This window comes from Myiozetetes cayanensis, unplaced genomic scaffold, assembly GCF_022539395.1.
Source record: "Myiozetetes cayanensis isolate MyiCay16 unplaced genomic scaffold, myiCay2020 scf2-11, whole genome shotgun sequence".
Classification (NCBI taxonomy): Eukaryota; Metazoa; Chordata; class Aves; order Passeriformes; family Tyrannidae; genus Myiozetetes; species Myiozetetes cayanensis.
This window is the reverse complement of record NW_026087411.1, coordinates 79,174,456-79,200,791: the sequence shown is the minus strand read 5'-3', so window position 1 is coordinate 79,200,791 and position 26,336 is coordinate 79,174,456. Positions and strand designations below refer to the sequence as shown.

Sequence of the window (26,336 nt, the reverse complement as noted above, 5' to 3'; positions counted from 1 at the left end):
AATAAAGTTCTACAAGAACAATACAAATACATTTAAAGATGACATTCGTAACATCAAAATTCTAAAGGCATGTTAAAGCAACACATTTCCCGTTTAAAGGAAGAATGAATAGCCAGAAGTCCAATAGGATAATTTGCAGCTTATCTTGAAAGAAGGCTAATGCCACAATTCCTTACTGCTGTTGCTATGATCCTCTTCATAACCTTGAAACTGCTGCAGCAGCAAAATGTGGAAGAACATGGGGACATTTTAATTTTAGTTTAAGAATGGTTCAACTTCTTCTTCATTGCCCAAATACAAGGCAGTGTTCAGTGACACAAGGACAGGAATTTTCTGCTGTTTGAACAAATCAGCCAAATTTAAGGCAAGTTTTGGAGAGGGTTGGTGCATCTCCCGGTGAGGTGACCTCTGACTCTGACAAAGCCTCAGAAGTGCACCATGCCACTTGGTCAGGTGGAACACAAAGAATTGCCCTGGGAAGGTGGCAGTGAAAGTCACAGGCTTCCACACACCCCATGGTTCTTGCGGTAATGACCTGAAGGGACTTGGTAGAGGACAGACACCACGTCCCTCTCTGCACCTCCCTCTCTGACCATCTGTTGTCAACCATGACTTGCCTCAAAAGGTTTGTCAAAGCATCGGAACAGGCTGCCCTGGGCAGTGTTGGGGTCACCATCCCTGGAGGAATTTCAATGGTGCGTAGACATGTTTACAGGGTCTTTAGGGACATGGTTTAGTGGCGGGCTTGGCAGTGCTTGGGTTGGACTTGAACTTAAGGGTCTTTTCCAACCTCAATCATCCTAGGATCCTATTCTGTTCTCAGATTTTTTTCCCTCCTGTGGGCATACTATGGGCCCAACAGTGGCTCTGGTAGGAAGCATCGGGAATGTTGTTTCTCTGAGTTTTCTCCAGCGAGATTACCCTTTCCTCACACAAGAAAACTTTTCTGGAATTTTAACCTAAATTTGCCATTTATTGTAATTTCTTGGTAGTTATCCATAAGTTCAAAAAAAAAAAAAAAACCAACAAAGAAGGAACAACTGAACATTTTTTAAATAGAGGTTTTAGGTGGCTCAAAGAAGGCTTTACTCTGTTTTCCTGTGTATTTTTACTCTCCTCTCATGTATTCATGCTCTTAGTTCATTCCAGTCTCTCCTCGGTTTCATCCGACTTGAAATGGAAGATGAAGAGGAAGAACACTGTACAAGAGCCATTTAAAATAATTAATCCACGTACTTAGTCTTCTAAAAAGAAGACTTCTACAAAAGCACCCCCTTTAAAATAAATGCATAACCAAAATGGTAATCTTGAATTCTCAGAAATGTTTTCATCAACCCAGTACAGCTGTTCTTCAAATAAGTCATGAGTTTATGAAGTTATTGGTCGTCCTCTAGGGATTTATTGAAAAGCTTGTTAGTGAGGGCAAGAAAGTCCTTACTGGGAGTAAACAGTACTAGAGGTAAACCCCAAATATGCAGAATTTTAAAATGTCAGGTTTTCTATCTATGCAGATAAAGGTGTTGAGCAAGGTGAGTTCGAAGGATGCTGAGACTGAAAGCCAAGACGCTGCTGAGAGCTCAACAATAAGCCCAATATTTATTACAGAAGTGGCCAAGTAAACGGGAACCGGAGAGACAGGAAAGGAGGGGAGTGAACTGAGCCCTCAGGGAAACCCACACTCACGCAGGTGTGTTTTACGAGGTTGTCTTACCGACCCCAGGATAATCAGAATTCCCCTTAGAGGAGGCTGCATCCTTGGAGGGTCAGCAGGCTCACAAAGATAGCAGGCGTCTCCACAAAAGGCAACGTTGTCCTTCCTGTGAAGCTTGAGTGCCCCGAGCACGAGCCAACAGCATTTTTTATCCACTTAGCCGGTGACGTCTCCCTGGGCCGGTGTGGCAGCACCGCCCAGCCAGAGGCCCTCGGTCCCGTCCCCGTTATGCGAGTGCACCCCTTCAGCCATGCGGGAGAACTTGGGGATTGCCCTTGCAGGGACTTGCCCTGTTTCACTCAAGGGGTCTGATCTATTTGGGTCTGGGGGCTTTACTTCATCCTCTCCTCTTCAGCTTCTCCTTCAAATGTCCTCTACAGACAACCAGCCGATCACAGAGCACCAATTAAAACAGTTTACACAAGAAACTCTCTCTCCAAGGATGAAGCTCCTGTTTATCAGTGAACTTGACAGGCAAAGAACAAAACTTCCACAGGTGGCTGGGCCAAACACAAATGAAAAAATATCAGCATTCCCCGATACAAGGTGATAAAGCATTCCCTTAAAATATTCCCATTTCTTGATCACCTCTGCTCTCAGGCAGAGATAAACACCAAGAGATGAACCGCAATAGTGCCTCTTTCTATTGCCATCAGTAAAAGCCTTCAGGTGGAATTTGTCTTTTCCAAATAGTGATAGGACGAGTTCCTGAGGAAGAGCCCCACTCATCTGCACGACTCTTCCCAGCCTGTCATTCAGGTTATATCTAAGCTTTCTGTGTATCCTAAGAAATGGTGTGTCTTTCTGCAGATTAAATCATCCCTGAACACTGTCAGTGGATAAAAATGCTTTTGTTTTGTTTTTGGGATTTTGTTTGTTTATTTGTTAATTTGCCAGACAGGTCTAGGTAGCAGAGGCAGTGCCAACAGAATGATAAGCAGTTGCTCTACACCTTCTCAATAGGGTCTCTGAACATTCTGTGGGATTGATCCCTTTCGGTTACTGTTAGGGAACAGTGCCCAGGCAGCAGCCAAATTGTCAGAGGGAAGTCAGTGATGCCATCTGAACAATGCACAAATGTCCAAGTACCTGCAAGCCCACCATGGGAACAAGGGACACAGGTTCACATGTAGTGACTGCTCTGTCTTGTGTGAGAGACAAATGGAAAAAAAAAAAAAAATCTTATTTCTTACAATACATTTCTGGAATAGAAGTTTGTATTTGTTACTTGTAAGAAACACAACTTTGCCACTAAAGAGGAAATGGCCACAAGTTTCTCCAAGTTTATAAGCTGCCCTGGAGACAGTTTCTACTGAGTACCAAGGAAAGGCAGTGTCTTGGCAGCTGGGGAATGTGGCTGTGGGGGATGTGACATCACAGAGGATGGATCACATCCCCAGGCAGCCCCAGCTCCATCCCAGTCGGATTCTGGCGATCAGTGAGTGCACATGCAGGGGGAATGCTGGGCTGGACGGGGCAGGTGGTTTCTAAGCCAGAGCAAGACTCAAAGCCCTGAGGGCAGGGCACTATAGTATCCTTGGGCTGGGGGAGGAGGGGCTTAGGGCTCTCCTAAGTGGTGCCACATGCCCAGAGAGGCTTTGGGGACATGCCAGATGCCTCCAAGCCCCCACTCCCTCCCAGCCAGACCTGCTGAGCCCCTTTTCATCCCACCAGGCCATGTCTTCGAGACTTGCGTTCGTCCTGGCTCTGCTGGCCATGGGGCCTGCGATTTTTCGCCATGACGTGAACACGGAGAAAGAGATGCTGGAGCGTGAGGAATTCCTGCGAAATAAGATGGCTCAGATGCTGGAGGAGGTTGAGGGGAGCACAGGCACGGTGGAAGGCCTGCTTCCTTCTTCCCTGCAGCAGCATTGGCTGGTTTGGGGTCCTGCAGCAGCAGAAGTGGTGCTGCTCACTTGGCGCTGCTGGCTAGCCTGGAGAAGGAAGCGTGCCTCTGCCAGCTGCAGGGAGCAGGAGAGATCCAGCCCCCAGAAGAAAGGCAATGAGCAGCAGAAGAAACTCCACTGGCTGTCCAGGAGAAGGCAGTGTGCCTCTGCCAGTGTCAGCTCCTTGGCTGTGCCAACCCCATCACCAGTGGACACAGTTAAGGTAAGGCTGGACGGGGCTGTCAGCAACCTGATCTAGTGGAGAATTTTCCTGCTCATTGTGGGAGGATTAGGTCAGAGTAGATGGCTTTTAAAGGTCCCCTTCCAACCCCAAATGTTCCGTGATTCCATAGCAAAACCTGCCCAGCAAGTGCAAGTTCCTGAAGGAACTGGTGGGTGAACTCCTGGATGTCTGCCGAGAGCTTTCCAAGACCAACTTCACGCCGGAGCTGCAGGCAGCTACTGGGACAGACAGCCCTTCCGAAGCCTGGAGCATCGACGAGAACAGCATCAACTACCGCCTGCTGGTGATCCTGCGACCACCCTACGGGCACTTCTTCTTCCTGGGTACCACGGAACAGCCGCCAGGAAGTCACTCCCGCATCCGTGTGCTGCTGGAGTGCACGTGCTCAAGGAAGCAGCTGCTGGGGGATATGTCCTGTTTGCTCCACCCCACTGGCAAGGATCGCAGCTTGAACCTCCGGGACATCCTGTGCACAGGCAACTACCTGGATGTGGAGAAAGTTGCCCACTGGGTGCAAACGTTGGTGGCATCAGCCTGGCTGCTTTTGCCTCACTCGCAGCACTGTCAGCTCACGGTGCTGCCCTCCTGCCGGTCCTGCAGGTTCCAGCTGACAGGCATGCCAGGGAGGCAGATCACCATGGAGATGGTGTTTGCAGTGGAGCAGGGGAGCTCAGGCACCTACGTGTGCCTCGAGTAGGCAGCAGCCAACATTGCCAGCGGCACAGTGGGGCTGGAGAGCAGCATCAGAGACTGAGGACACGGTTCACAAGGAGCTCAGCACAACCAGAGCTCAGGCAATCTCTGCCAGCCCAGCTGAACCGTGAAACGTAGAAGTGTAGAAGAATAGAAGCCTAAAAAGATAGAAGTGGAGGGGAATAGAGGTGTAGGGGAATAGAATAGAAGAGTAGAAGCGTAGAGGCACAGAAGAGTAGACTCATAGGACCATAGAACCCTAGAAGAATAGATGTGATAGAGGCATAGAAGAATAGACTCATAGGACCATAGGACCCTAGAAGAATAGATGTGATAGAGGTATAGAAGAATAGACTCATAGGACCATAGAACCCTAGAAGAATAGAGGGGAAAGAGGCAGAGAAGAATAGAACCATAGAAGCATAGCAGGGTAGGAGAATAGAAGAGTAGAAGAGTAGAACCATAGAAGCATAGAATTATTAAATATTAAATAAATTTGAAATAAATATTAAATAAACGAACTGTTCTTTACATGGAAAGCAAGCTTTGAAGTGGTTCTTGCAAGTGGTCCTATGGAATTTTTCACAATCAAACACTTCAGCAAAAGTTGCTGTGATTTGCTTGGAAGAGAAAGAGCTCTCTAAATATTGGTAGAGTAGCTGAAGCTTGAATTTTTTGAATTATTGAATTAAAATTTATCCCCTTTCACTCCTTCTTCAGAGATGGTCACTGAATAGTGAAGGCTGTCTTAGCAGTTTCACGAAAATGGTCCCTTCTGACCAAGTATCACAACACCTTATGTGATAGTTTCTAGAACATGGTGAAATAGATCTGTGGGGAACTAACTGGAAGGGCTTACTTCTATCTAAAAAAAGGCTTTGCCTTTAGTTTGGTTCAATACATCTTTACATGGAGGCTGTTCAAACATATCAGAAATAACAGAAGAGGCAGGACAAAGGAGATGGGTTGATGGAAAGCAGCTTAGAAAAGCGGCACGTCCGTAACGGCATCTTTCAGAGAACAGCGCTTGTGAAGCAGTTAAAGATGCACGGGCTTGCAAGGGAAACCATCATGGACATTTAAACCACAGACTTTTCTTTGGAGAACCACAAAGCCAACACTTAAAACAACTACACTGCCTAAAAATGAGACAGCAATTGAAACAGCAAAATCCTTGATAGAATTTTACAAGCTCAAAAAGAAACCCCCAACCCATTTACGATGAAAAAAAAAGTTAACACTGTTTAACTCTTAAATATTTGTAGGAGTTTTGATCCTCAAATCATTACAATCTAGATAAAAAATAAGTAATTGTAAAAACTCCATTCCTGTAATGTTCAATGAGTTTGCCAACAATGCAAACCTTGCTCAAATGAGTTCCAACTTTTCCAGAGCAAAACTCACTTTTCCCCTTCAAGTCTAAAGATTTTTGGAGATTTTTAACTGCTGACAAGCTTCAAAGGTTATTGTTTGCTTAGTTCTACTATGAAAAATAAATTTAAAGTAGAGGAAAAATTCAACCTGTTCCAAGAACAACATTGTGTTTCACACATTCTAATGCCTGCCTATCCCAAATCTTTTATGTTATAAGGCAAAAAAAAAATTCAAAAAGCATATTTGCATCTGCCTCTTGATCAAAATAGAAGGTGCAAAGATATTTGGAAAGGTACATTTGTCTATACATTTATTTATATGGAAACTGTGCCGTGGAAATGTTGTTTTTAAACAAAAAGGAAAGATTAATTCCATACAACAGCAGAAAAAAACCCCACTTTGAAACACATCTCAGTTTTTGATATAACTTGGGATACAGCTGAACAAACACTTAGGAATTGGGAATATCTGAGAAATCAATTTGGTCTCAAATAACTACTGTTTTAGAACCTTTTGCATCTTAACTGAATACTGTTCTCTACATTTGAAGGTAATTTTTTCATGGTCATAAAGCCTACACCCTGCTGCAATTTTAAAGCTTCAGTGCAAAATTCAAGTATTAAAAATTTAAATTCTAAGAATGGATTTAAATTATAAATAAAGTAATACACAGCAATGCACAACCACAAAAGTATGACTGCTGCTTTTTTTTTCTCCTTTAATCAGTCCTACAGCTCTAATACACCTCCATGTTGAGAATCTATCAATTTAATTCAGAAGGCTCAGGGATGAAGGAATAAGAGAACAAAATTTACCTAGGTCAAAGAAGCTGGCAAGCTCAGAAGGAGCTATTCTGCCACATAAACAATTTGACTAACATGCATTCAGCTGTCGACTATCCAAGTATTCAAACATAGTTTGCTCCTTTGCCAATAAATAGATTTATGCAAAACAATTATCCTGCTGTCTGAACACCACTGGCCATAGTTCCCATATCCAGCTCACAATGTGAAGCACAGCTCAGCTTAGTAACAAGAGAACATCTGACAGTGCCGCACAAGAACCCTGACAAAGCCTCAGCAACATGTGAGATCTTCCTTTTAGAGGATGAGGGCTTGAACATCAGCCACTCAGAAAATTTCGTCCACCTGTCCACATCGTTATTGGATCTGTGCAGGTAAGTGCGTAAGTCCTTTATGTGTATTGTATCTATGTTACATCCAGCATGGTTGTCACCCAAAGATCACTTCCAAGTACCAAAAATTGACAAAATCTTTTTGGTTCACTGCGCTGTATGAAAACAAGGAAGTGATACAGGAAAGGCTAAAGAAATGAGTACTGACTCAGATGGTATTAGGCATATTAGAATGGCCCAATCCAACAACTAAAACCATATTAATCTTGGAAAGACAAAGCTTGTTAAGCTACCTCAATCTTCACTGCTAACTGGGAGAGTCCATTGAGTCAGGTTTGTCCCTGACACACAGAAATGCAATTGACAGCACTTGCACCACCTGTGGGCTTGGTGGGTAACCGAGAAGGCAATCTCCTGCAATAGAACAGCCTTCCCTACTGCTGCAAGGCATTTCCTGAATGGCTGTCAGCAGAAACCACACCTTCTAATACTCCTGGCTCTTTCACACTCATGGCAGATAGAGCATTCTGCAGAGCCAGGGCAGCTTTCTGGAAAGTGATGGTCACTCCTCCTTGGCTATAAATGTTAAAGCTCCATATTAGATACAAAATACTTCCAAGATTCTTTATCCCCAGCCAATAGAGCAATGAAAATCAAATTCTAAAACCATTAGCAACAGGCATACATGCCACTTTTCACAACTTTGGAAACCAACAGCATCAGATGTAGTCTCTACTGTCACAGCCCAAGTTTGCACTGCTCCTTCAAGTAAGGTCATTTAAATCCCACGTGAGTTTCCTCATGACCCTGTAGACTCATCAAAATCACTTTTTGTACACATTCTGTACAAAAGTGACAGCTAAGTTAAATGGATTGTCCTCTGAAGTGTCTAGTGGGTCTTCTCTGAACTTACCTCAAACAGGTGTTGTAAAGGACTGGATTTTAGCTTTTCTTTGTTGCCAAAGGACTGGAAACCAATACCTAATAAGCCTTGAATAACAAATTAAATACAGAGTTAGACAACAATCCAGAGTATGTTATGTTATTTTCATAAGCAAGTTTAGTTTTAGTACTGTAGCCAATAAAACAAATGCCCTACATTTTAAAACAATATAATAGTGTATGCTACAAAAACAAATGAAAAGCATAACCTATTATTCCACTGCACAAGAAAAACACCCCAAAAATATAATAGCTAGAAACTAGTAAGAAATACTATGTTCATTTTTCAATTCCTCATAATTGGAATTTGTGTTTCTGGACTTGCAGACAAAATCATCTTTTATACAGCAATGACCTGCAAATGAGAAGTCACACAGTGGAAACTATCCAGGAACAGATCATGCTCAAAACTCTTTGTTTTGCTTTCTCCCTTAAGAGTATTATCTTTTCAAGGACAATAGAAACAGGAACACAGTGTGGTATTCCACATATCACTCATGCAATATTTTCAAGGGAACGTTTTGCTGCATGTTTGGAATACTTTTTTGCTGCACGCTTTTCACATGTCCAATTTGGCTTTAGCACTTTCCAAAAGCCATCTGAAAGGGCAAGAAATCCAAATCCCAATCTTTCTGTCTGAATAAAAACACCACACTAACTCCTTCAGTAATGTCTCTTAGATTATCTGAGGCTAACTTCAAGGTCATCTTATTCCTCTGAGTTGACAAGGACCAGGACTGATGTAGGAACAGCTACGCAGTTATCCTTTCGAAAAACCCTCTGCAACTAAACAAATAGCACTGTCTCAAGAACTTCCCTCTAAGAAACACTGGGTGTAGCAGAAGCCATGGCAGACTTAAGGAAGAAAAACGGATTCGGGTTTAGGAAATAAAATTAGTCTAATCCTACCGAAAGGAAGTTTAGCTAAGGACAGCTTGTCTACAATCAGAGTTCGATTTCCTAATGATCTCTCTTACATATTAGTATACCTAAATATTTCACTCTTCAACGCTGACTTCACAATCCAATCCCCAGCACGACTGCCAGTTTTTACTTAACCCAAACACATCCTTCCACACATTTTCTGTCTTCCCTGAACTATCCCCAGACCCTGGTACACTCACCAGTTATTGGCAAGATGCAGCATGTGTTGGGACAGTTCTGACTTAGAGGAGCTGACTGGTTTGCTGGCAGGCTAAACACAAAACTTAACTCTCTCCCACAGGGCATTACATTGTATTTCTATCCCTACTCAGCTGCCAACTGTCACAATTCCAAAGGAAATTAGTTTTCTTGGAGACATTTTTCTTTGTCAGATCTGGCTGAAGTTGGCCAGTGGGTTCAAAATCTATTAGGAGCAGAGTGACAGGAAGACAGATTGACAGACAGTGCGGCTACATAAACATTGTTACCTTAAGAAACCTGCCCCAAAACTGCCTAAAGGTTGAGTACTTCTCTGCCCTGTTTCAGCAAAATATGTTTTCAATTATTAAACTTTAAAGCCTCTGACAACAGCAGTTGTAAAAGAAATGCTGACAGATGGTTAATTACAGCACAGTTTCTGAGAAAGGACCACTATAACAATATTTCAATGCTGTAATTTTGTGAAGCATGACTATATTATTTGTTATAATACCTGTCATATATTTGAGCTGAGCCAGCCCAGATAAAGAGGGGATCACCTATTTTGAAAGAAACAGTTGGAACTACTAGGTCAGTTGTGTGCTGCTCAACAGGTAAATATGTGTAAATAACAGGCATTGTGATATTTATACCTTCAGGAAACTTAGTATTAAAATACATAAAATTCCTGATATTCAGACTTCAGAGTGCTATTTAGTATCTTCAGAGAAAGACAGAATGAGGTCAGCTGAGAAGCCTTTTAACCACATTGCATTTCATTGCTTAACTATCATTGCCACATTGATTATACAATAGTACAGTGATAAAATTATGTGTAAGGGTCAAAAATGAATGAAATGTGCAATAATGAAACTGAATTTTTGGTGAACTCATTCCACATTCAATTCCTATAAACAAATCCTAAGTGAGGCAAAGCTCTAGTATTAGCTACTGTTTCATCAGAAACAGGATCAAGAAAGATAAGCTGTGGAGGAAATAATTTAACAAAGGAAAGAATATTCTATTACTGCTCTCACAGTCATAAGAATGTTATGCTGCACTGTCTAAAACCCAGGAATTTAATCTAGAAGGATAATGGGTAAACTGAATATTTTAGTTATGTTATCTACACTTAGGAATCTGAATACATAAATGGAGTGAAAGTAGAGTATATATTAACTCAACTCTGCTCATAAAATTGATTCCTTGATGTCCCTATAACCAGCAGTACCACTAAAATTGGAGGGGGCAAAATAAGGGCTGGAATAAGCAAAAGCAACTGCTTAATGGACACCACACTTCGTGTTTCCCATTCAAAAATATTTTTCAAAGCCTATTACAAAAGAAGTGGGGGATTTTTATAGTTTTCACAGGTGTACCAGGTTTCAAGAATGAGGAAGTGAGCATGACAGCCTTTTTTAAAATGCCTAAAATATGTCAAAAACAGCTTTTTTGGGGAAATTGGAAAAAACCAGAGGAAAATACAGCTCAATTGAAAATGCAAGATTAACAACAGAAGTCAACAAAGTTGTGAATTCTATGGATGGGTCAGCTGCCGTAAAAGAGGGATGGCTATAGATCCAGCAACTGGACCTAAATGATCTGTGGTCAGGGAATAAATATCAAGCTATGCTTGGCTGTACATGAGAGGATTTTTTGGTCCTCACTTATCTGATGGACATTTCAGAAGAGGTAGGGGTGTCTATGTGTGGGCATACATGATTGATAGTTTTCCACAACCTATTCCCTTGCACATTCTCCACCTATAGACCTCTCTTGTGCTACATTTTAAGCGGAAGCTGAATATTTTGAGGAAAGCGTAGGGATATCTTTAAAGATACAAACTCCCTGGGCCCCAAACTGCCAAAATTTGGTTGCTGCAGAAATTAATTATGCTCTATGAATAATGAACTAGTTTCCAAAAGGAACAAAAAAACCCCACCACCAAAAAAAAAAAAAAACAAACCTCCACATAAAGAGAACACACAAAGACAACCCAAATATAAAATACACATTGTTACAATTATTCTATTGTTGTGGCCAAGGCAAGTTAGCAAGCTTACTCTTCCACATCTGTTACACATGCACAGTCTGAGCAAGGAAGACAGGATCACAGCAGACGTGCAACAGTTACGGTAGCAGGTACAGCTTTTGTCTGGGGGCAGCAATAGAAGTCTGCTCAGCCATGAGAACTCCAAAGGTGTAACAAGCATACTCAGAAAATAACTCCCAAACTACACACAAGTCACCTGAGAGAGGAGCTACTGAGGGACAGAAGGACCGTTGGGTAAATTTCCTTCTGTTATTTCTCGTACAGCAGTACAGGTCATACTGCTGATGAATCAGTCTGGATTGTTTTGTTCATATTTTAAGGAAATTAACTATACATTACATGCATGGAAACAGGGTATCACTCTTTATGAGCACAGAGTGGCCAGCAAAAACTGAACCTGGACACCTAGACCATATGATACAGTAGAAAAGGGCACAGAATAAACAAGTATTAAAACATACCAAACTGCATTCCCCAGTCACCAAGGTAATTTATTCTTACTACTTCATGTCCCAGTGCAAGTTTGAGATTTGCTATAAAATTCCCTGGTAAGGAAAAAAAAAAAAAAAAAGGTATTACTATTCAGTTGTAGGTAGTCTCATCCCTGCAAAGTTCCTGGTTTCTACAGTTTTGTATGATCTGTATTCAAAAGGAAGAGGAAAAGCAATCAGATGGAGCACTCCATAGAATTTCCTAAAATACTTCACAACTAAAAGCAATAGTAGGAGTAATAGTAAAAAGCAAGTTTCTTTCTGAGCAGGAAAAGAAATGTCATGCATTTGAAAAGTACCATAAAGTATCCCACAAAACAGTGATAAAAACATACACAGGTGTATGTGCGTGCATATACTGCAAAGTATGTAATCGTAAAAAACACCTTTTAAAGTCTTCTTGTATTCTCACAAATACGTGTGTATACACACATGTATATATAATTCCATCACAGTCAGGCAACCTTATAGTAGGAGGTTAGGCAAGCACTCAAAATTCATAAACTCCTGTCAACTGTGATGTTAAACAGAGAACATCAAGTCCTGAATCTCTATACACTGCTGGAGCAGTTCTGAGCTCTGCACTTAACACACTACACCCCAAACTTATCCTATCACATAAGGACATCTTAGTTCTAGCTGTTGTTACAACAAAACCCCTTCATCTCTCTCCTGAGCTTAGCAACGCCCATAGAATTACAAAGAAGAAATACCCACATCCCTTCTTCCACTTTCCTGTGTTTCAAGGGTGTCTTTTATTAACAATACTGATGTAAAGGATGTAGAAAACTTCTTCTGTTGTTATAACACCATATTAGAGCTTGCAATTACTTTCAATCACATTCTCTGTAAACTCATTCTCTTACTAGGGGACAAACTGATCTACACAATTGTTTTAGAAAGTGGTTTTTTTCCTGTAATAAAGGGTCCAGAAACGGAACACAAAGAGTAATCTCACTCAACCATCAGTCCACGAACAGGCAGTTATCAACTTTATGTAATTAATAATTATACATGATACTTTAAGTACTTTAGGACTAAAACATTATTAGATGCACAGATGCTGTAAGATCTTCTAATAACCTCCTAGTTTTTATTGTGAGAAAGGGAAATGAGGGAGAAATAATGTTTTCCATGTGCCACTAGAGTACTGCACAATAAACTTCTTAATTATACCATTAGAAATTACAGTAACTGTGCCAGTAATACTGGCATAAAGTAACTAAGATAAAAAAGCAAGCTTTTTCCAAGACAGACACCAAGACATAACTATCTGACTGTTCTGCAGTCCACTGCAAATTGGGAATTTAAAATTCAAAGGACTCATCACACCTCAATGAAAACTGCCTTGGATGTCTTTGTAGACCAATTTTAAACTACTTCATTTAATATTCACAGCCATAAAACTACATTACATGTGACTTAAATCTGCCAGCAACACACCACTTTCTTCTCCTCACTGCATAATAAGCAAAAGGTTTTTAATTAGCAAGTTGAGCCTCACATGGTCCCTCCACCAGAGGAGTGACAGGTTTGCAGTGCTCCCCTGTCAAGTGAAACAGGAAGACAAAGCAGCCCTTTTAGAAGGCAGTTAAATGCACACTTACCTACTATTGTGGAACGCAAGTGTCCTATGTGAAACTTTTTGGCAATATTAGGGGAGCTGTAACAAATTTTCACAAATTATGTTCATTCAGTGTACAAGACTACCAGATCACCAAGTCAAAATAATTGAACTCATGCACCTAGCAGAAGAGCTGAAATAAAACCACCATTTCTAATTTTCTCTTAAGATTCCCTGCTCAGCCTCTGTTCCAGACAGCAGATTTTCCTATCCAACCAGTCTTTCCTCCAGTATCATTTAATGACCAGTGTTGTAGGGAAAAAAGAAACCACCAAACACCCCAAAACCAACAAGCAGGTGACTGTAACCAAAATTGCACCAGATAGAAATTTTGAGGCCAGCAATTGAGATTTAGCAAGACAAATGCCTGGCTGCTTTAATAAGTCAGGGAGAAAGGTATTAAAGTGACGAAAGAAATGGGTTTGTGGCTGAAAATTCACATCACGTTTCTTGATAACAAAAGAAGCTTACTTAAAAACTGAATGCTACTATGCACTAAATGAGAATATTCTTAGTGAAGGGCAGTGTGAGGCATGAACCCTTTAAATACCGAAAATATATTCTGGGAAAAAGCCTCAGTTCCCTAAATATAACTTATATTCTACTTGGCAAATTAACATTACAGTATTAAATACAGCTGAATAATGCTGTAAAAGTATTATTTACCATCACAGGCATCGTACATTACAGCAATGAATACCAACCAGCAAATATCAATCAGCAGAAAAGGAAATTCTCTCAAAGGACTCCTCACATGTGCTTACCTGAACTCAACCACTGCCTTTTCTCTAGGCATGGTAGAGAAAAGTTCACTTTTTACTCCATACTCTGAGCCATCTTGGAACACCTGCTGCAACACGGTCTAAAGCACAAGGAAGATGAAAAAAAATACAAAAGAAAGTTTCAACAACAGAAAGCGTCATCAGGAAAACTGTTTACCAGCCACACAGGAGATTGATCCACATCCTTTATCCTTTATATTAGATGGGTGGTCTGCCAAGCAAACAAGGTCTCATATGCAGAAGAAAATGCCATTACCTTTTGAAAACTGTATCTGATCAACTAAAAATGTTAAAGAAAGTGTAGGCAGAGTTTTGGTGAAAATCAAGGCTAAATTTTGTAAAAAATTTCTATTTTCTGCTTCTTTAGTGCCAAGGAAAGCCAACTGTTCAATCCTCTTTGTGTCCAAACACTCCTTCTTCTTTTCCCCCACCTGCAGGTCTGTAATGCCGCTATGAATGGCCCTGTACAAAAATACGTCTGCTTTGACATGGAGCCTATGTAAAATACCTTACAATATTTCCTCAACACAGCCTGTGGGAAGAGGAATCCTATGCAGACTTATTCCAGACTTGAAGTCATTTATCATCAAGAACTGTGGCTTCTTTAATCAGCCAACCCTAATATGCATTGGCTCAGTTATAAGCATTAGGTATATACCTTCAGTCAGGATGTCGAGGAATATTTCTTCCCTTTGATTTTTTTCCTTGACTTTTTTTTTTTTTTTTTTTGGTAGTGAAGTGTGTAAGGATAGATCTGCTATCAAATATTTTTATTTGAGGTAAAAAATAAAAACAAGAGTCTTTACATGCAAGATCAAAGGTTTTGAGTTGTGAACTGTAAAAACTCAAAAGACTTAACCAAGTAACCAGGACTGCACTTTAGAGCAAAGAGACAGAGGAAAAAAGAGGAGTTACGGTTATCAGTGAATGGTAGATACATTGTTTCCTCATAAGGATCGATTTTTGTGAGCCTCATTCCAAACTCTAGGCCTACATAAATCAGCAACAGAGATCCTCAAAGAGAATTTATGAAAGACTGTTTTACACAGAAAACACCTTTCCAAGGCAACAGTAGGTGTTCCATAGTTTTATACTGAAGAATTTGTTTTTACCTTAAAGCATGGGAAAGATACTACTCACCTTTGCTAATAATTCCCTGTTTATTGTAAAGTTCACTGTTCCTGGACCAGCGCTGATTTCACTCACTACAGCATCACATTTTAGCTAAAAGAACAAAATAAACCAGAAACTCTACATGAAAACAGGTAAACTGGAAAACTGTAATTTGATCCACTATAAATATTAATTTAGTCCACTGTAAACATTAAATGTTATTTGCTAGTTTGAAGCAATCAGAAATGGATCATTTCATCAATCCTGTTGGAAAAGGAACAGTTTTATTATTTCCCATCCCTGCTTAACAGGCCTGGATACAACTCAGCTTGAAATGTCACACATATGTTCTATTTCAGCTCCTGTCTGCGCACAGTCTGTGTTTTCTTTTGACTGGGAGCAGTAGCTGAACTCTTTGTACAGGCAAAAGCTGAGATACATCTGAAAACTTACACAGTACCTGACAGCACTTAACAGAAACAACTCAAGAACTTTAGTGACAATGGGCTGCAGTGGCCAGTGACACAAAATATACGCTGAGATTGGCTCAGCTGGTTCGAGCATGGTGCTAATAGGAACAGGGTCATGGGTCCAATCCTTGTATGGGCCATCCATTTAAGAGCTGGACTGGAGGATTTGTGGGTCCCTTCCAACTCAGAATATGCTGTGGTTCTGTATAAAATAAAGACGTTAAAGGCCAATTTATTAAGAATTTCATTTACAATTATCCATGTTTTGAAAATTATGAACCCATAAGCCATATTTGGGTAACCAGCACCTGATGTCAACAGATATTTGGGTCTCTTCACGGGTTGAGAGTTTTGGATCTCAACCTGACAGGTTTGAGAGCTTCTTATTAAACTAGCTTTCATAGCCAAGAAACTGTCAAAAAAAAAAAAAAAAGAGGGCTGGAAAGCATGTAAAGAAATGACACAAACCTTATTACTTGGTTAAAATCTTTGAGAGAGGCAAGCCATACATTTCTAGTGAAGCACATCAGCATGAAGAGGAAATTGTACAACCATGCTAGGTCTCCAGCTTAGACACTGACCTAACCAGGAGAAATGACAGCTAGCCTTGAAGTTCTCTAACCTTCACAAGCTCTGATAACAACAAACACCAGTGTTAATTCACAAGATATATAAAAAAATCCCCAAACATTTGCTGTATTTACACTGAATTTCCCATCTTACTGTTTTACAGAAGGTCCTTTCTACTTATGGGGCAGAGAAAAAAAAAAGAAATATACACTGGACTTTCTCCATAACATTTGTTCTGATAAATGTTTTCTACATAATCTGTCATTTGGCATGTCAGTAGTTTTCATCTCTTTAATATGAGAGCTGATCTGGCCTCTCCATAGCTTTAACAACCTCTCCTCCAAATGCCCTGTGGTTCTTTAGTAACCAGATTTCCCCATGCCCAAGGCTTGAACTAGAATGCCACTGTGCTCTACAGAGGCACAGAAACCCCCAGCACAATGTCCCCTGCACAAAGAACTAACAGTACAAAAGTGAAACAAGAATCAGCCAGCCAGATGAAATCAAAAGCCCATGGAAACAAGATCCCTTTGACACACAATTCTCAGTGCCCAGAGCACATTACGTTTCATTTAGTACCACGGTGCCATATCATTTAGGCAATTTTAGTCAACAGGGAACACTGCCATCTCTTCTGCCTAACCTAAATATCTTTATTTCAAATATTGTGACCTATTTCCTCAGAAGTGGCTAAAAGCATACTGCTGAATGTTAAGGCACTCCAACACCTGTTTATCATGACAAAAACCGCCTGCATTTTGCTGTCTCTGCTAGTTTTAGATACAGCCTTACTTTGTTAGTTTATACACTGCTCATCATCTTTGTAGAAGATATGACCAATTTAAACAAGTTATATTAAATGCATCTTCTTTATTCATCACTCAACAAAAAACATTCTTAAGAGATTATGGATTTTTTTTTTCTTTGTCTAACTGGCATGGTCTATGCAGTTTAGGGGCTTACACTGTTAGTCTGTTCTTCTTTACTGTTACAATTGCTCCTCCATATAAAGCTGTAGGGCTAAATGTCCCAGGTTTATTTAATGAGCCACAAACAATAAAGGAGTGGGGGGCAATTTTCAGCTTCCTAAATACTGGGAATAGCAGCTGTTTTTAAAATGAAAGACCGGACACAACATTAAAAACTTGTTGCCACGACAATGCCAGTCATTGAAACAGATGACAAAGGAGGTTGTCAGATCTTTGGAGGCTTTCAACACCTGACTGCAGTTTAAAAGTCCTCAGCAACCTTATCCAAACACATTCAGCAATCTGCACTGGGAAGGAGATGGGAACAGATAACTTCCTAAGGTCCTTTCCAACTTCAATTATTTTATGGGTCTAGAAAATCTCTAAACTGTTTCAGAACTTTCGGTTGTACATCTGTGCACCATCAGTTCTTTCACCCGACTCAGGACACATCTTGTTAACATCTTGTTAAAAGAACAGGTCCAAGTTACGGATGCCTTCAGCATCTCAGCAGCGAAAAATGAGATGAAAAATAATTTAGCTTCTCAACAGTATTACAAATGGGTTTATTTCTCCTTTTTAACTTCTGATTGTAGAGCAACCCTACTGATTCCTTCTCACACTAGGTAGGGATTTGAACGTTTGGCCTGTTTGTCTCAAAGTCTAAATTTATCCATTGTTTTTTTAGTGCTGGATTTTGCATCTTTGGCTTTCCAAGCCATCATCACACACTCAATTTCTTACTCAAGTGCTGGCAATGGTACAGACCGTGGCATAGCCTTTAGATACCCACCTTACTCCACCAGTATTATTTCTCTCAAACTACTTGAAAACAACAATTTCACAAGAACCTCAACTAAAAATGCTTCTCCAATTCCCTGTGAAGATTCTGTGTACAATAACAAGTGCAGTCATCAGACCACTCTGACCCAGACAGACGTTTGGAGAAAGAACACTTTTTACCTTATGATGTCCCTTACACCTCCAGTCTGTAAGTTTGTTATTGCATAAATATAGGATGAATGCATCAGCATACCCTTTCAGCCAGCTTCTGAGCTTGAAGATGCAAGTCTTGTGCTAAGCAATCTCTAGAACTGTTTTCTATTACAGAATCGATGGAGAGCTGGAAATCAGCAACATGCCTGAAAAAAAAGCACATATGAAAATCAGGAAAAAAACCCTGTTGCAATGCTTGGGGAGATCTGGCAGATCCAGGCTGACTCTGCATATCACAAGTCTTGTTGCCAAGCCTAACCCAGTCACAGATATCTGAAAGTTCACTATGTTTAGAAAGCTGCAATAGAAGACCAAATATTACCTTTGTTCTAATACAATCAAAAAGTAGATATGGTAAGAACACAATTTCAGAATAAACAAAAATTATGTTCATGAGTGAGTGTCATTTACTTGCTAACATCATTACCACTCTTGAGCAGGACACTGAGAAAGAATCCCCTTATAACTTCACATTGGTTCTAGGTAGTTTCACATTCAGATCATTAATGTTGAAGCATTTGCCATCCAAGCACTGCCCGTAATTTGTAGAGGCTTCTAAGAAATTATATTTATTTTGAGCTTGCTTGAAAAAACACAGTGATTTAATTAGATTGAACTATCTTCTTACAATTAAATTGGTATATAAGGTTTGGGTTTTTTCTGTATTTCTTTCTACCTAAAGTAAAGTTCTTGCAAAAATAAGCATGACATGAAATAATAAAACATGACATAGCATTGTAAGATAAAATGTAAACAACTACCGTTTTTTGGAGACGGGAACGGCAGATATGGACTTTATTAAATTTTCTGGTGGCAGATCCAAAACCTTTGAAAGCTAAATTGGAAATAAAGAACAAATTGGCTTAAGTAAAAAAACCAAACAAACAAAACCCAAAAAACACACACCAAAAAAACACCAAACAAAAACAACAAAACCCCAAATACACATAAACAAACAAACAAACAAAAACTAAGGAAAAATACTGCTCCCTCTTTAAATACCCACGGGGGATGCATTGTTTGTATTTGAAAGCAAATTTAAATCCAGGCGAAAAAGGAAAGACTTATTAAATATTATGAACAATAGAACAAAACACGCGACACAAACTCAACAAACGGTAAGGGAGCCTTAGGAAAAAAGGCAAGGCAAAACACCACAGAGGAGGGTTTTTTGTCCCCACAGAGGATCCCATCAAACCCTCGCGTGCCATTATCGCCCGAAGTACTCATGGAATGGCAGAATGGTTTGGGGTGGCTGGGACCTTAAAGGCCTTAAAGCTCCAACTCCCTGCCACGGGCAGGGGCACCTTCCACTAGGGCAGGCTACTCAGGGCGCCATCCCACTGGGCCTTGAACACTTCCAGGGATGGTCGCTACGCATCACTCGAGTTTACCCCGGTCCCAGCTGGGCTGTGGGTCGCGCCCACTGCGAGACGCCCGGGCAGCGCGGGGGGACTCGCAGCGAGGGCGCGAAGGGGCCGTCCCGGTGGCGGCGCGCTGCCCTCCCCGGCGGCGGGAAGGAGGGAGGGATGGATGGAGGGAGCGCCGCGTACCTGCGAGGCGATGCTGCTGCGCAAGGACCGCAAGGACCCCACCGCCATGGCCGCACCGCCCCCCCCGCCTTTTTGCCTGGCGCCGCTCCTCCGGCCCGCCCAGGGGCGGGCTGGGCCGTACCACCCTCGCCTTACGGGGGGAGGCAACGCGCCGGGAGCGCGCGTGCGCCACAGTCCCGTGCCGTCCTTCCTCCTCCGCCTCCTGCTCCTCCTCCTCCTCCTGTCCGGTGTCGCCGGGGCGTGGGGCGACATGAGCACGTGCTCCGTATCCAAGGTGAGGCGCGGGAGAGAGGGCGGGGGTCTCCCCGGGGAGCAGCGCGGGTTGTGAGGGTGCTGGAGGAGGTGGACCCGCGGCTTCGCCCGCCGCGCCCCGCGCCTCTCCTCTTCCCGCCTCCTCCATCCGTTCCTGCTTCCCACGCCCCTTATGCCCAGGTTCCCCGTTGTCCCGTTCCGCTGCTCGTCCCTTCCCAAAGCTTTGGTGGCTTTCCATCCGTGCCCCGGTTCCCTCCCTGTCCCGTTTCGCCCAAGGCGCTTTCTGTCCTCACCGCAGTCACACAGAGCCACAGAATATTCTGAGGTGGAAGGGACCCACGAGGACCATCGAGCCCAGCTCTTGGCCCTGCCCAGAACACCCCCGGGAATCACGCCGTGATCGGTGACTGACACACGGCCATCCATCCGCCTGCTCCGCTGTCCTGTTGGCGCCATAGAAAGGCTCGCCTGGAGCAGAGCAGGGATGCAGTGCCTGCAGGTTTTGTCAGCTGAGCCCTGTTGGCACCTCTTGCTGCCGCTTTCGAACGCTCGTTGCTTCTGACCCCCAAAACTAACTCAGTGCAGAAATTAAAGATTAAAGTGCTGTCACCCACACGTGATGTTAAGTATCTGTTATTGCCTTGGTATTTCCGAAGTGGAAGCTTTTATCTGTCCCATAGTCAGGGCTGGCAGTAGGGACAGTGCATTTATCAGAGTGTTACTGCATAGCAAGACTTAAAATGTTATATTGAAACATTTGACGTTTAATCTCGTGCTTGATCGTAGAGTGAACAACAGCAGTGGTTTCACAGCATCTGTTTTATCATCACAAGACTCCTGTTACATTGTTTTTCACCCAGTATTGATGTGCAAGCTGGATCTTTTAGTGTGGAAGTTGCTGTGCAGATTATTACTTTCAGGAGCGAAGGGAAGCGCTTGCAAATAAACTTAAAACTTAATCCAAAACAGGTGGATTTCACTTCAGGAAATGGCTGTTGCCTTTTAGTTTGGTAGTGAAATGTGTCACTCCACTTTGCCTCCCAAGTCTTTTGTGTAGTACTTTGCAGTTTTATATGCAGGTCTCAGCTACATTCAGTGGTGTAGGGAAATACAATGCTTGTAAAGCATTCAGTAGTATTTGTGTTTGGTCTGATTAAGCATATATTCTTCTTTTATATAAGTGATTTACAGTTATTCTGGCCAATTCCATTTGTGCAGCATGAATAGATCTGTAACTTAAGTTCTTGCTTTGAAATTGTTCCAGAGTGTTTAGCACCTGTAAAATAACCATAACTTTTGTCCAGCTGGTTTTAAATGCTCCTTAATATACATGGTAAAATGGAAAGTATCTGAAGGCATCTCCAGTTCATAAGGCTGTTTCTCAGAGGAGGTCAGTGTAGTGTCTTACTTTTATAAGAAAGGAAATGTCTGAAGTCATGCAACGGAGTGGCGACTGTGATCAGAATTGAATAAACCTCTGGTGTTTGATTTTCACTACATCATTCTTACAGTAGTGGCTGAACTCTATCCTAGGTCGAGTTCAGTAACCCTTACTTGTATTAGCATCTCCATTGAAAAATACAGGATTGAATCTGTTTATTTTCAACGTTTACATGTTTCCTTCCCCCTTGTTGTGGCGTAAGAACCTTACAGCGAGAGTTTTGAGATTTCTGGTATATAGGAAATCATTAGAACTCTTCAAAAGAGATGAGCTTCTGTAGAGAGGAAGGGGGAAGAAATTTCAGATTTTCTAGAGGAAAATGAAAAAATCTCCCCAAATTCAAAACTTATTACTTTGTGATGAAATAGGCCTAACTGGGAGATGCCTTCTATCTGGAGGAATTCCTTCGAACAGGGGTTTTTGTCTGAACCCTTTCAAAACCATTTGTCATTCTGCTTCTAACCATCTACTTCTCTGAGTTGGGATGCAATTGTCCTCTAGCTTGGGTGTGCTCATTTGCTTTTGTAAATGGCTTAGTAAATACTCATTGCATTGTTCTGGATCACATCTTCTATTCATCTCAGCCTCCTACCTTTTGTTTTTAACTGAAACTGTAGTAAGAAAACTGTACTGGTGCAGTCCCCAGGGAATAATTTCCTCTTAATTCTAAACCTGTTGGAGGTTTTGAGACTTTTAAAGAATATGCTGCTTTTATAATTGCAGAATGCTGCTAAATTGCAGAATGTAGTGGAAAGATGTAAAAGTTCCTCACAATTGTGCTGGGATACTGCTTCCACTAGTGTTCCAACTTGAAACAGGAATATAAAGGGACAATATGTAACTTGATATTCTTAAGAGGCTGCCAATTCAGTTCAAATTACTGGTTCAATGGAGCACTGAAATTAAAGGGTAATAAAGTGGCCTCAGGAGCCAGTCAGATTGATGCTCATATTGAAGTCTGTATTTTTTTTTTGCTATTCTCTAGGGCTGCTTTGTTTTTAAACCAAGTGCCAAGAAGAGAAAATTGTCTGAGAGAACAGGTTAGTGCATTTTCGTATATATTTCTGTGCTTGAGAAGGGTTAATCCTGGAAGGTTCATCACATCTAATAGAATTTTTATGATGAGTCCTGTCATAGCTGTGTGAGGTTTTCTGTTTCTTCTTCATCACTGAAAACTCATTTCTTTGGAGGAATGCAACCAAATTATTGGCTGCTGTAAATGTGGGTTTTTTTCATCTCCAGCAATCAAGACTGTATAGCTGTCATTGTCCTTGCACATTTTTTTGCCAGAAAACTCCTTACAATGTGTCATGGGTTCCAGCCAGAGTCAAAACCTCGACACAATTCTACCATACATTGTTTACTAGCTGATAAGCTTTTAAGCTATGGGAGTCAGAAATTATATCCCACCAATAAGTCTCATATTCTGTGTAGTTTGCCTGAGTTTCTTGTGTAAAAGAAGAAAGAAGAGCCACCTGTGAAGATCCCATGGCTTCTGTCCGCTAGTATTTGCTGCATACATTTTCTCTACATGTGTATTTACGTGTGTTATCATTTGGGAAAAACTGAACAGGACTAACTCTTATTGGAGCCACAAATAACACTTCTTAAATAGTTGCTGATTGAGATTTGATTAGGAAACTTACAATTCTTATTCCCAGGTTAAACTCACTTACTTTACCAGATACCAGCAGTTAATTAATTGGTTAAGAGAAAAGTCATCTCCCTCTAATATATTTGTATATTAAGATGTTTGTTTCAGTTGTTTTATTCTCAAGAAAAAATTATTTTGTTCTCATGAGCTTATTTGTGCTTTGCTTTCTGTGTTTCTAGCTTATGATTTTGGAATCAGAAATGATAATTCAGAGGATGCTGAGTTGCGGTTTGTTACTTGTCAGTCTTTGTGGAATCAAATCAAGTCAGAAACAGAGGTGAGTCTTGTGCAGTATTAGGGCAGTGTTTTGTATTTATAACAATGCTGCTTGCTTCTTTGTTTCTGGAGATCTTTTTTACATGCTTAAAAGGGCAGTTAGTTAACGCAGAAGGATTGACTGAGACTGAAATCCTTGTCCAGAATATAAAATAGTAATAATAAATCCATCACTTACACATTACGTGTAACCACAGAACTGCATGCTTTTGATGCTTCAACCTGCTGCTCCTAAGCTTCTCTTCTTACTAATTGTCCTTTTTATTAACTCCTGGCATACTGCTGTCTTCTGCCTTCATTTCAGTTAATGCTTGCCAGCCCTCTGAGGATTTTAGGCTGGTCTTGACCTCAGTGTTACAGAGTTCATACACGGCAGTCCAGGTCTCACGGTGGATTTATGTGATTACAACTGCATGGATGTCAAGTACCAAATGACACAGCTGCAAATATAGTACAGACAGTGTGAATGGGCTTGTCTGGTGGGGGGACAGAGTTAATTTCATACTGAACTGTGGCCTCCTAATTGTTGTGTGCTACATGACATGCTGTTGTTGTGTCCGTGTAGCCAGCTGGCTTGCATTGTAGTATGACTAATTGCTTCCGTACAGCAGGGATTTCCTTCTCTGTTGAGTGTCATGGATTCTGGACAAGTATTCCGTGTTCCTCTGCTTGCTTTCGGGCTCTAGACATTATGAGAAATTTTTTCCCAAAGTTTGTTTTGGGATATGCAGTAGAAACCAGATGGATGTAGCTTAAAATCTGGACCCTTGGGCTAAAATCATAAATTCCTGTAATTCTGTTCCTACTATTCCATGATCCAGCTCACTTGGACTACTCAGCACCTTTTCAAACCATGATTAGCCAGGCTGTGTAAAGCAGCACAGGAGCTCACAGTGCCAGTCAGAGAGAGCACACGGAAGTTTGTGGAGGTGTATTTGGTATCTGTCTGACAACTGCTACAGCTCGATGGGTTAACAACCATCATTGGCAGTAATGGTGGCAGCTGCACCAGAAACCACTTTGGCAGCTACGTGGTGGGTTATAGGGAAGCTGACTTTCTGTGGCTACTTCTGGCAGATCTTTCTTGGATGTTCTTTCTTTGGCACAGTATTGTCAAGACTTTTGAGACAAATCTCCTGCATGGCCAACAGTGGCTCCAGGATTTTTTGGTTGAAGAAGTGTTGGATTATTTCCTAGTGCTCTTCAAGGATTTCTCCCAGAGCAGCAAGCACAGCCCATCACAGTGAAAGCATCCCTTAACCACTCACACAGAGCAGGAGTGAGAGGCACATAGCCACTGTGCTTCCCATCTGGAAAATCATCACTGTGTCCTGCTCTAAATCTTTGTTTTCTTTGAGGCTGTTAGGAGTTTGTTAAATGCTTTCTTGGTCTTACTCCTCCTGATGGAAGACAGTTCATCCTACACTGGTAAATTTATAAGGACCTATCCTTAGAGTTTGAATTGCCCAAGGCCAGAATAACTGCAGTTACTTTTGCTGCTACACATAGAATTTTCTTCATCCAGCTTCTAGGGTATCTGTGATGCTTTTCCTAATGAGTTTTGAATTACCATCCTTTCATCCCACTGTTGGCTGATGATATTTTTTGCATAATAAATAGTGTGATAATTCAGGTTGGAAAGTGCATTATAAAGTCTCTAATCTGAACTTCTGCTCAAAGCAGCATTGTCTGTGAGGTCAGACCAGGTAAGTGAGGGCTTTTCCTAGCTGGGATTTCATTTCTTATAAACTTTCAAGCTCTGGTGTAGTAAACCTTATCTGTGGAAGAATACTTGGGAAGGGTGTGGTTTGCTGGTTTGGATTTTTATTCTAGGGGTTTTGGTGGTGTGCTAAGGGAGCCTCCCAGGATGTTCTCCAGAGTTCTTGCCAGAGTACTCCTACCTGATGATTTGTGGGCAGGCCATGTGCTTGTGCTGGTCACTAGTATGTCCTTGAGGTGTTGAAAAATGAAAAGGATTTGACTTCCAGGTACTTTGTCGTGGAGCACTCTTGTTCTTTGTATGTCTGTCGTGAACTGTGGTGTGATTGTGGCAGCGCCATCTGTCATCTGCTTCTCACAACATGAAAACCCGACAAAAGTACAGTAGGAACTGTCCTTTGTTTTTGGAAGGTGAATTTTGGATGGCTTTTATGTTTCAGTATTGCAAGGTATCCCAGTTTTGACTCCTGCTGTCAGAAGTGGCCTTGCAAATGTTTTTATTATGATAAATTTCATCAAGGGCTTTCAGGAATGTCGTTTTCCTGTGAGGCAAGGAATTCCAGTTGAACTACCGGGATCCAGGCTAGAAACAAAAAGTGCAGGGCTAAAATATGGTAATTTTAGCTTTAATGTGAAGATATTGGTTTTTAGACCACACAAGAAACAGCCATGACCAAACCTGGTTTTTGTAGCAAGGACTGAAATTCCAGTTCATGTGACTTTTCCAGAGTGATACTCTGGTGTTTTCACATTTTTATAAATAAAATCTCTTCATGTATGTTTACAGAAAGTACAGGAAGACTTGAATAAGCAGGTGCTTGATAACCTGGTGAGTTTTTTGAGCCGGTCTCATTCTGAGTTTCAAAAGAAGACAACAGAATGGACTTGCCGGATGAAGTTCAGAGAAATCCCTACTGCAGCTCTTGTCTTAGGTAATTTTTTTTGAGTTACATTTTGCTACGTACATCTATTTAAAACTGACGGGGAGATCAAAGAAAATTACATTGCTGACTCCCAGCAGTTACTGGGAGCAATATCAGCTTCAAAAATGTTAACAGAAGAGATTGGGCTGGGAGAAGGAAGCAAGATAAAACCTCCCTCCCCTTTTGTCTATATGCACAATAGTCCAGTAAGTCAACACCTTCTCTAAAGTGGGGTTGTTACCCCCTTTCTTAGGCAGAGGGTAGCACTGACGCACTGGAGGTACTTTGATTCTGTCCCTGTTTCTACCACCAACATGCTTGGTGGTTTCTGTGACTTAAACATG

The 26,336-nt window shown here is 41.4% G+C and overlaps 2 protein-coding genes across 6 annotated transcripts in view; one reads left to right on the top strand and one right to left on the bottom strand.

The window, feature by feature from the left end:
- RARS2 (arginyl-tRNA synthetase 2, mitochondrial) overlaps positions 1 to 19,785 on the bottom strand; it is a 37,032-nt gene extending 17,247 nt beyond the window's left edge. The window contains exons 1-8 of one of the 3 annotated variants that reach the window (XM_050316635.1): positions 19,728 to 19,785; positions 18,936 to 19,009; positions 18,215 to 18,320; positions 15,198 to 15,281; positions 14,040 to 14,137; positions 13,259 to 13,314; positions 11,622 to 11,705; positions 7,957 to 8,033 (exon numbers count right to left, since the gene is read on the bottom strand). In XM_050316635.1, the coding sequence (XP_050172592.1) occupies positions 7,957 to 8,033; positions 11,622 to 11,705; positions 13,259 to 13,314; positions 14,040 to 14,137; positions 15,198 to 15,281; positions 18,215 to 18,320; positions 18,936 to 19,009; positions 19,728 to 19,775 (627 nt within the window). In that variant the 5' untranslated portion in view covers positions 19,776 to 19,785. Of the gene's footprint in view, positions 1 to 7,956; positions 8,034 to 11,621; positions 11,706 to 13,258; positions 13,315 to 14,039; positions 14,138 to 15,197; positions 15,282 to 16,108; positions 16,137 to 18,141; positions 18,321 to 18,935; positions 19,010 to 19,727 lie in introns of those variants that run through there. The other 2 variants (XM_050316636.1, XM_050316637.1) reach the window with 2 other exon arrangements.
- A 109-nt stretch (positions 19,786 to 19,894) lies between these two features.
- Positions 19,895 to 26,336, top strand: part of ORC3 (origin recognition complex subunit 3) — a 32,597-nt gene continuing 26,155 nt past the window's right edge. The window contains exons 1-4 of one of the 3 annotated variants that reach the window (XM_050315087.1): positions 19,895 to 20,001; positions 22,406 to 22,460; positions 23,254 to 23,351; positions 25,857 to 26,001. In XM_050315087.1, the coding sequence (XP_050171044.1) occupies positions 19,978 to 20,001; positions 22,406 to 22,460; positions 23,254 to 23,351; positions 25,857 to 26,001 (322 nt within the window). In that variant the 5' untranslated portion in view covers positions 19,895 to 19,977. Of the gene's footprint in view, positions 20,002 to 22,405; positions 22,461 to 23,253; positions 23,352 to 25,065; positions 25,339 to 25,856; positions 26,002 to 26,336 lie in introns of those variants that run through there. The other 2 variants (XM_050315088.1, XM_050315089.1) reach the window with 2 other exon arrangements.